The sequence below is a fragment of the Bombina bombina genome, chromosome 5 (assembly GCF_027579735.1).
Source record: "Bombina bombina isolate aBomBom1 chromosome 5, aBomBom1.pri, whole genome shotgun sequence".
Taxonomy (NCBI): domain Eukaryota; kingdom Metazoa; phylum Chordata; class Amphibia; order Anura; family Bombinatoridae; genus Bombina; species Bombina bombina.
The window spans coordinates 85171624-85182698 of record NC_069503.1 but is presented as its reverse complement, the minus strand read 5'-3'; the positions used below and the strand labels follow the sequence as shown (position 1 = coordinate 85182698).

At 36.7% G+C, this 11075-nt stretch overlaps 1 protein-coding gene across 1 annotated transcript; it reads right to left on the bottom strand.

Moving 5' to 3' along the window:
• Positions 1-501: 501 nt before the first annotated feature.
• LOC128659936 (gastrula zinc finger protein XlCGF26.1-like) lies at positions 502-1071 on the bottom strand (the record flags this gene model as incomplete). The annotated part of the gene is made up of 2 exons (XM_053713528.1): positions 900-1071; positions 502-825 (listed from the first exon to the last, which is right to left on the bottom strand). Coding segments are annotated over exons 1-2 (462 nt in total), but the record flags the coding sequence as incomplete, so codon positions are not given.
• Positions 1072-11075: the final 10004 nt, after the last annotated feature.

The following is an 11075-nucleotide window of genomic DNA, read 5'->3' as shown; positions in this document are numbered from 1 at the left end:
GATGAATTACATCTTTGGATAGAAACATATTTGCAATAAGCACATATTGGCAAAAATGTTTCTAGTAAAAGTTATCGCTATTTTAGTGATAATATTTTTCTCTGCACATGCATGTGTAGCATAGCTAGATACTCTCAGTGCACCAGCATTTTAAACACTACAGCTGATCATAACACCAGTGGGTCTTGTATCATGTCTGCAATGAACAAATTGAGTCATTGGTAAATGCACCTTAGGCTCTCTGAGCAAGTGCTGTGTTTAAAATACTGGTGCACGGGGCATACTTAAAAACACTTTTGAAACAACTATAACTTATTAGAAGCATTATTTCTAATACATGTATATTACAAAAATGCTTCTACTCAAAACTGAAATGCATACACGTGGATTACAATTTTGGCTGGAATGTCTCTTTAAGGTCATGTGAGGCCACACCCCTAACCACATCCTCAACCACGCCCATTTTCCACACTCTGTACATGTGAAAGGCTTTTTCCCTGTGTGAATCATTTCATGAGTTTTCAGACTACTCATTTGTGTATAACTTTTTCCACACTCTGTACATGTGAAAGGCTTTTCTCCTGTGTGAATCCTTTCATGACTTTTCAGATAACTCTTTAGTGTATAACATTTTCGACATTCTGTACATGTGAAAGGTTTTTCCCCTGTGTGAATCATTTCATGAGTTTTCAGACTACTCATTTGTGTAAAACTTTTTCCACACTCTGTACATGTGAAAGATTTTTCTCCTGTGTGAATCCTTTCATGAGATTTCAGATCACTCTTTTCTGTAAAACTTTTTCCACACTCTGTACATGTGAAAGGCTTTTCTCCTGTGTGATTCTTTTCATGAGTTTTCAGATGACTCATTTGTATAAAACGTTTTCCACACTCTGTACACGTTTAAGGTTTTCTCCTGTGTGAATCCTTTCATGAGTTTTCAGACAATGCATTTGTGTAAAACTTTTTCCACACTCTGTACATGTGAAAGGCTTTTCTCCTGTGTGAATCCTTTCATGAGTTTTCAGACAATGCATTTGTGTAAAACTTTTTCCACACTCTGTACATGTGAAAGGCTTTTCTCCTGTGTGAATCTTTTCATGAGTTTTCAGATAATCCATTCGTGTAAAACTTTCTCCCCACTCTGTACACGTGAAAGGCTTTTCTCCTGTGTGAATCCTTTCATGAGTTTTCAGATGATTCATTTGTGTAAAATGTTTGCCACACTCTGTACATGAGTGTGGTTTCGCACCTGTGTGAATTTTGTGGGGTTCTAGTAGATGAGACTTCCATCTAAAGCTTTTCTCACATTCTGTAGATTTGAAAGGTTTCTCCTTTATTTGAATCATTTGGCTAGACTGTAGACTTTTCCCTTCTTTCTTACGTTTTGAAAACTCAGTAAATGTGTGTGGTTTATCCTGGGGGATAATCATTTCACTAGATAAGGCATAAATGTTGTCCTCTTGCTTGATGACTAAATAACTCTCTGTACATAATGATTGCTGCCCAGTTCCTGCAAATTCACCATCTTCTTTAAATATCTGCGGTGATATCCCCAATGTTTGTGAATAGTCATTGGTGTCTAAGACTACTGGAGTTTGCGGTATTATTCTGATGCTTCCTCTAGTGAAGGATGGATATGAACTATTCAAGTGATTGTCTACATAAAAAGAAATGGAGACAAAAAAAATGTTTATTCTTTATAATATAATCCATCTCAATAAAAAAACACATTTTTTATACTCAAAAATGTCTTCCTTTTTGTATTTTTAAATTTATTTTCCTGTAAATCACAAATTAAAAAAGGATGACATAGAATGTAAACATTACTACATCATAGTAACCTAAATTACTGATCAAAACGAGTTATAGGGCTACATTAAACAAGGTGCGTGTGGATAATGTTCTCAGCCAGGGAACAAGTACATCTGTATTCTGGGCAAGAATATGGCATCCACCATCTTCCTTTAACATTGCACAAGCAACTGCACATACAGCTCTGCCCAGCTCATGCTCAACCAGTTGGGAGAGAACATGATGTCTTAATCATCACAGAATGATAAGTGAGCTGTTTTGAGAGGGTATGGTTGTTTGATTTATATAAACAGCCAAAAATGTTATTAGTTTAATAATAATAATAATAAGTCACTGTAAAATTAAACACACAAATCAGTGGTGGTTCTGGTATGGGGAACACTGAGGAAGTTGTGGGTGTTTCACACATGGGAACAAGGAAGGCATAAGTGTAGTTATGGGTGTTCCATGAGCGAGGTCAGGGTAGGGGAAGGTGGAATTGCAGGTATTCTGAGTACAGAACCAGGTCAGGGGGTGAAGTTAGGCAGTTGTTTGACATGATCTGTCTAAAAAGGACAGAGGGGGGAGTATTATTTTTTACCCTGATCCTCATCCCAATGGGGGTTGCTCCTTTTTTATAATGTCACTGACACAAATGTACTTAATAGATGCAGATATAAATATAAAAGTTTATATTTGTTTGATGAGTGATCTATTCTATTTTCCCAGTAATTAAAGTCAACATAATATCTATTTTACTCACCTAACACATATGAGTTCATGCTGATAACAGGCTCCAATGTCTGATGAGGAAGAAGGTTCCCTTATTCACTCCAGTTACATCAATACCTGATATCTCTCAGTACTCTGGCCGTGTCTGTAAAAAGTATATTAAATGGTTTAGACAGATAATAATAATAAATAATGGTTCTGTTTAACTGTACGTATGGTATAATTAAAGGCACACATAACAATTCATGTGATACAGATCAGCTGATTAGGGTATTACATATGTGCTATTGATTCATCACAAGCATTTAGTACAGTTAGTTCTGTAGGTGTTATAATTGCCCCTTAAATATGAATCTTACCAGATCAATACAACATAATGGTAGAAAATCTATTTAAGTGGGGCCCTATCACAACTTTACAAATATATTATAATCTTTATTTTCTATCATTTATATGAAACAATATTTTCTACTGAAAGAAATGTTAAATATCAGTTGTTTAAATATAAGTTAAATTGGATACTGTAGTATTGGTATTGTACTTCCTACTAATTCTCAATGTCAGACATTTTGTCATGTGATCCACCCCCAGTCCTTTAACTTCTCTTGGTCAATACTGAGTTGTGCTAAATCACACTGCAGGGGTGTGGGAGGGATAGGCACTAAAATGTTCATTTCAATTGTTTTCTTGGATAGAGTTAAGAAAATAAAGAATTTGTGTTTACATGGAGTGATAATATAATGAGATGTTCTTTTGGCAAATTCAGTCCATTTAAAAGGTCCATAACATATAGAATTACTAAACCACAGATGCATAATAAAAATACAATGCAATAAAACACTATTAATTTATAAAGAGCAATATGTTGTTTTCTGATAAATGTAGTTCTGCACCTGTACCATGTGACAGCTATCAGCCAATAACAGACTCATATTTTTTAAATAATGTGAACTCCTGCATATGCTAAGTTGGAGCCGGAGCCTCAGGTCATTTAAAAGCTGTGTACAATTTAATAATGAAAATAAATTACAAACAGCAAACAGTTATTTCACATAAAAACTAAACCTAAAGGTGAAATTTCCCATACATTTACACCGGTAAAACAAGTCATTAGAAACACATTAAAGGGGACAGCAAAGTCACAATTACACTTTTATTATTCAAATTCAAACAACTTTCTAATTTCCTTCTATTATCAAATCTGCTTTATTCCCTTGGAGACCTTTGTGACAAACCATATAATGCACTATCGTGCGCTAGCTGCTGATTAGTGGCACATACAAGCCTCTTGTCATTGGCTCACCTTATGTGCTCAGCTAGCTCCCAGTAGTGCATTGCTGCTGTTTCAATAAAGGATATCTAGAGAATGAAGAAAATTTCATAATAGAAGTCAAGTGGAAGTTGTTGAAAATTATATGTTCTATTTAAATGATGAAAATAATTTGGGGTTTCTTGTTATTTTAAGGGAAAACCAAATTTACAGGATACTATCCCTTTAAGTCTGATCATGTGACAAACAGCAGCAGCTGAAGGTGCAGAATACACTTACTAAGGTCTTTACTAACAACAAGAATCAGTCACAGATCAGTGGGATAAACGTTCTGATGATAAACAGGTGCAGATAATAGAAATAAGAAATGTATTATAAAATAACCTCATTAGAAATAAAATAATATGCAGATCACAAGATATTTATGATTAGATCAGTATATGTGATGAGAATGATACAACAGGGCCATAAGCTGAGTGATATTTATTACTGGAGCAAATAGCAGCTTCACACTAATATTAAATGAAAATGGTTTATCTGGGCTCTATGGTTAATTATAAACCTATAGGGAAATACAGGATTCTAATTGGCTGGTACTTAAAAATCAATTGCTCATTGGATAACAGGAACAACCCCCACAAATGTATTATTGGACAGACCTCCTCAAGCTTGAAAATATCAATTGGTTCTGTTACAAACATTCATTTTACAAAATAGTATAAATCATTATTAAATTGGGCTTTTTATATAAAATAACAATGTTAATTCATTAACACTGCATGAAAAATATAGAAAACAAATTAAATAAGTACAGTTGAGTTTTTTATTTAAACTCAGTTTCTTACAAGAAGGGAAATATTTTATCTTTATCATAATAAAATACAGAACAATATTTTCTCATCATTATATAAAACACAACAGTGTGAGGCTGTTAATAAAGATTTATGTCAGGGTTTGCATATTACCGTTTAGCAGAAGCTCTGTAAGTATGAAGTCTCTCTGGTTCCTCCTGTGATATCACTGAGTGTTACACAGATATTTATACTAATGTGGGAGTGTCACCTTTCTCTGTGTGACTCACATGAGTACATCTTGTCAGTTGGGAGACAATGAGAGGGTCACACCTGGACTTTTGTTCTCATATAGATGTGTATTGTCCCCTCTGGTGTCACATGAATACAGAGTCCCTGCCTCCCCCTCAGGGTGTGATTATCATATAGAATCGGTACACAGGAGGTGACATAGCTACAGCCCAGGAGGTGTGTAAGGTGCTAGCCAATTACAGCCCTCAAAAATTGGCTAATACAAATTTACTGATGGCGGGGTGCTAGCTTGTAGAGAAGTCGTGCAAACTTCGTAGAACAGGAATCAGAGGGAAGCAGCACTCCAGGATAATAGAATAAAATCCAAACCTTTATTCTGATGTTTTAAAAAGCAAAAAACAATTTTCTTATTATTTGTTTTATCATTTGTAATTGCATATTATGACATTATTCTTCAATCCTTTGTGATGCACCATTTACACCTAAGTATTTTATGGTGAGGGTGTGATTTGGCCTTTAAAACTGTGATTGGTCAGGAGACAGTTAAATGGTGCATCACACAGGTGGGGAGTTATCCTATGATTAAGTGCTGAATAGCACGAAACATATTAGGACTCCGCTCCCCCCTCCTTCTGTGATTTTGCTTTTTTTGCTTTTGTGCTGTGCTCCTCTGTCCTGCACTGTACATGATTTTTGCTTTTTAAAATGTCAGAATAAAGGTTTGGATTTTATTCTATTATCCTGGAGTGCTGCTTCCCTCTGATTCCTGTTCTACGAAGTTTGCTCAACTTCTCTACAAGCTAGCTCCCCGCCATCAGTGCATTTGTATTAGCCGATTTTTGAGGGCTGTAATTGGCTAGCACCTCACACACCTCCTGGGCTGTAGCTACGTCACCTCCTGTGTACCGATTCTGCCTGAGCTATTGACGCTACTCGCCGAGGACGATATGAAAGGAGCTGCCAGTAAGTGTGTTTTTAAATCTTTTTCTTTCTGTAAAAAAACGCATTACTGTTGAATTGAAGAGACTTGTTTGAATATTATCCGGACTTATGCACTTTACTAAATTTTTGGCATTAGGCTGCTTGAAATGACTACGGCAATAGTTGCTTAGCCTCACACTAGATCAGCTGTAGGCTGTGAATCCGCGCTCCCTGTTTAAATTGACAGGGTAATTACATGAGCGGCAGTTGGTTCATACTGACTTTGCGAATACTGACTTCATTTTAAACATTTGCCGTGTTGGGGTAAAACAGCTCTGCATCGAGTCCAAGCAGTCTATGCTTAACTGTAATCTCGGAGGAATTGATGGGATTTGTTTAACTGATATTCATACACCATGTTGATTTCTGGAGTATAAATGGCGAATGCTGAAAGCCACTGCAGCGATGAAAGTATAGCTGCTGTGTTTCATTCAGGATCAGCTGTTGACATCTCCTGTGGCGTCTCCTGTTTAAACTGAAAGTGTAATATTTGGTCTAAGCTTTCAGGTCACACTGAACGTGTCCACTGTGGCCAGAAGAGTTCTGGATATATTTATAACAGCCTATATACCAATTATTTGCCCTAATTAAATAAATTAAATGCACTTTGGCGACATAACTTATTTGTAGTGCAGCGCACATTAGTAGCACAGCAAAATTTTATTAATTTTTTTTATTATAAGCACATTAGCACTTCACACAACTATGGAGGGGGAGGCACTTAGCCTCAACAAATCTAATTTTGATGTACAAAGTAGAAAAACCTATTTTCAGTCAATATTCTCATTGGGAGAAAAAGAATTTATTGACAAAGATATAAATAGCTTATTTAATCAACTTGAAAGATTACTGTTTAATGTGGGATGTAGTAGCTTTTGAGCATTATCTTCAATCCAAAAGAATCCCTAGGGGATTGAGGATAAAAAAGTTTCCTTCTTATGATTTAAATGATGATGAACTGACAACTGAGTGGAAGGATGCACTGACTACTTGCTCACTAACGATCATTGACATTCTTATAAGGAGCAAAAACTCAGGGACAGGGACAAATTTATAATATTAAACAGGAACTTAAGAATCACAAACTAGATGAGGAGTACTCAGATTTAAAATCCAATATGAAGAAAAGAATACGAAAATATGACAGTGAATTCGCCTCACTTAAAGGCAGAAAATTTAACAGGGATCAAGATGATTATTTAAAAAACAAGGTGTACGATTGGTCCAGATTCATCAGGCAACCTCACAGGTTTTCTGCCAATCATCAGAGGGACAATGATTCAAGTGCCAATACAGATGGTGAAGAAGCGAGCCTAAGGTTCAATAAAAATAAAAATAAGAACAAACACAAGAACCAGACACACTTGGCAAGCGCATCTACATCTACAGTAGAACCGAAATTCATGTTAAAGAAAAAACACAAGAGTAAAAACAAGAAAGTGGTGTTCTCATCAACTGAACATGATACCTCTGATCGAGATTCAGTTTCTTCAGATGAGAGTTCTTCCTCGTCCTCTTCTTCTTCTTCTCTTTCTACCCCTCCCTTACTCTCGTTACAGGATCCATCATGTGAAAGCCGTGAGAAAAAAGAGAAAAAAGAAAACGATGCCCGCCCAAAAGTGAAGAACCAAGAGATCCCTTTAGAAAAAGAAAAAAGACGCGCAGAGCTGGATCCAGGAGAGGGAAGAAGGGTTTCAAAGAGGGGATCGAAGAAGAATTAGCGCTCAGTGTGATTAACTTATCTGACTTTCAACTCACCAATGATCACATCAATGTCCTATCTAAGGGTCTGGGTTTTGCCCCTACATATAATTTTTCAGTTTTTAACACCTAACTGGATGTCAATAAATTTGTCAAGTTGACATTGTATAAGCATTTTTATACTTCTGTTGATCTCAGTAATGTTGATGATGATGTATCAAATGATGCTACAGGGGGAATGTGAATTCATCTGATCCAAATACCATAGCTCCAGATATAGATTCTATTATGAATTTTGATTTCTTTCATGTAATTAACAAGAGTCCATGAGCTAGTGACGTATGGGATATACATTCCTACCAGGAGGGGCAAAGTTTCCCAAACCTTAAAATGCCTATAAATACACCCCTCACCACACCCACAAATCAGTTTTACAAACTTTGCCTCCAAGGGAGGTGGTGAAGTAAGTTTGTGCTAGATTCTACGTTGATATGCGCTCCGCAGCAAGTTGGAGCCCGGTTTTCCTCTCAGCGTGCAGTGAATGTCAGAGGGATGTGAGGAGAGTATTGCCTATTGAATGCAGTGATCTCCTTCTACGGGGTCTATTTCATAAGGTTCTCTGTTATCGGTCGTAGAGATTCATCTCTTACCTCCCTTTTCAGATCGACGATATACTCTTATATTTACCATTTCCTCTACTGATTCTCGTTTCAGTACTGGTTTGGCTTTCTACAAACATGTAGATGAGTGTCCTGGGGTAAGTAAGTCTTATTTTCTGTGACACTCTAAGCTATGGTTGGGCACTTTATTTATAAAGTTCTAAATATATGTATTCAAACATTTATTTGCCTTGACTCAGAATGTTCAACTTTCCTTATTTCCAGACAGTCAGTTTCATATTTGGGATTATGCTTTAATTATCATATTTTTCTTACCTCAAAAATTTGACTTTTTTCCCTGTGGGCTGTTAGGCTCGCGGGGGCTGAAAATGCTTCATTTTATTGCGTCATTCTTGGCGCGGACTTTTTTGGCGCAAAAATTCATTTCCGTTTCCGGCGTCATACGTGTCGCCGGAAGTTGCGTCATTTTTTTGACGTTATTTTGCGCCAAAAATGTCGGCGTTCCGGATGTGGCGTCATTTTTGGCGCCAAAAGCATTTAGGCGCCAAATAATGTGGGCGTCTTATTTGGCGCCAAAAAATATGGGCGTCGCTTTTGTCTCCACATTATTTCAGTCTCATTTTTCATTTGCTTCTGGTTGCTAGAAGCTTGATGTTTGGCATTTTTTTCCCATTCCTGAAACTGTCTTATAAGGAATTTGATCTATTTTGCTTTATATGTTGTTTTTTCTCTTACATATTGCAAGATGTCTCACGTTGCATCTGAGCCAGAAGATACTACAGGAAAACCTCTGCCTGCTGGATCTACCAAAGCTAAGTGTATCTGCTGTAAACTTTTGGTAGCTATTCCTCCAGCTGTTGTTTGTATTAAATGTCATGACAAACTTGTTAATGCAGATAATATTTCCTTTAGTGATGTACCATTGCCTGTTGCAGTTCCCTCAACATCTAAGGTGCAGAATGTTCCTGATAACATAAGAGATTTTGTTTCTGAATCCATAAAGAAGGCTTTGTCTGTTATTTCTCCTTCTAGTAAACGTAAAAAGTCTTTTAAATCTTCTCTCTCTACAGATGAATTTTTAAATGAACACCATCATTCTGATTCTTTGGACTCTTCTGGTTCAGAGGATTCTGTCTCAGAGATTGATGCTGATAAATCTTCATATTTATTTAAGATGGAATTTATTCGCTCTTTACTTAAAGAAGTACTAATTGCTTTAGAAATAGAGGATTCTAGTCCTCTTGATACTAATTCTATACGTTTGGATAAGGTTTTTAAAGCTCCTGCGGTTATTCCAGAAGTCTTTCCTGTTCCTAATGCTATTTCTGCAGTAATTGCTAAGGAATGGGATAGATTGGGTAATTCATTTACTCCTTCTAAACGTTTTAAGCAATTATATCCTGTTCCGCCTGACAGATTAGAATTTTGGGACAAAATCCCTAAAGTTGATGGGGCTATTTCTACCCTTGCTAAACGTACTACCATTCCTACATCAGATGGTACCTCGTTTAAGGATCCTTTAGATAGAAAAATTGAATCTTTTCTAAGAAAAGCTTATCTATGTTCAGGTAATCTTCTTAGACCTGCTATATCATTGGCTGATGTTGCTGCAGCTTCAACTTTTTGGTTGGAAACTCTAGCGCAACAAGTAACAAATCGTGATTCTCATGATATTATTATTCTTCTCCAGCATGCTAATAATTTCATCTGTGATGCCATTTTTGATATTATTAGAGTTGATGTTAGATTTATGTCTCTGGCTATCTTAGCCAGAAGAGCTTTATGGCTTAAGACTTGGAATGCTGATATGGCTTCTAAATCAACTCTACTTTCCATTTCTTTCCAGGGAAACAAATTATTTGGTTCTCAGTTGGATTCTATTATTTCAACTGTTACTGGTGGGAAAGGAACTTTTTTACCACAGGATAAAAAGTCTAAAGGTAAAAACAGGGCTAACAATCGTTTTCGTTCCTTTCGTTTCAACAAAGAACAAAAGCCTGATCCTTCGTCCTCAGGAGCAGTTTCAGTTTGGAAACCATCTCCAGTCTGGAATAAATCCAAGCCTGCTAGAAAGGCAAAGCCTGCTTCTAAGTTCACATGAAGGTACGGCCCTCATTCCAGTTCAGCTGGTAGGGGGCAGGTTACGTTTTTTCAAAGAAATTTGGATCAGTTCTGTTCACAATCTTTGGATTCAGAACATTGTTTCAGAAGGGTACAGAATTGGTTTCAAGATGAGACCTCCTGCAAAGAGATTTTTTCTTTCCCATGTCCCAGTAAATCCAGTGAAAGCTCAAGCATTTCTGAATTGTGTTTCAGATCTAGAGTTGGCTGGAGTAATTATGCCAGTTCCAGTTCCGGAACAGGGGATGGGGTTTTATTCAAATCTCTTCATTGTACCAAAGAAGGAGAATTCCTTCAGACCAGTTCTGGATCTAAAATTATTGAATCGTTATGTAAGGATACCAACGTTCAAGATGGTAACTGTAAGGACTATATTGCCTTTTGTTCAGCAAGGGAATTATATGTCCACAATAGATTTACAGGATGCATATCTGCATATTCCGATTCATCCAGATCATTATCAGTTCCTGAGATTCTCTTTTCTAGACAAGCATTACCAATTTGTGGCTCTACCGTTTGGCCTTGCTACAGCTCCAAGAATTTTTACAAAGATTCTCGGTGCCCTTCTGTCTGTAATCAGAGAACAGGGTATTGTGGTATTTCCTTATTTGGACGATATCTTGGTACTTGCTCCGTCTTTACATTTAGCAGAGTCTCATACGAATCGACTTGTGTTGTTTCTTCAGGATCATGGTTGGAGGATCAATTTACCAAAAAGTTCTTTGATTCCTCAAACAAGGGTAACCTTTCTGGGTTTCCAGATAGATTCAGTGTCCATGACTTTGTCTTTAACAGACAAGAGACGTCTAAAAT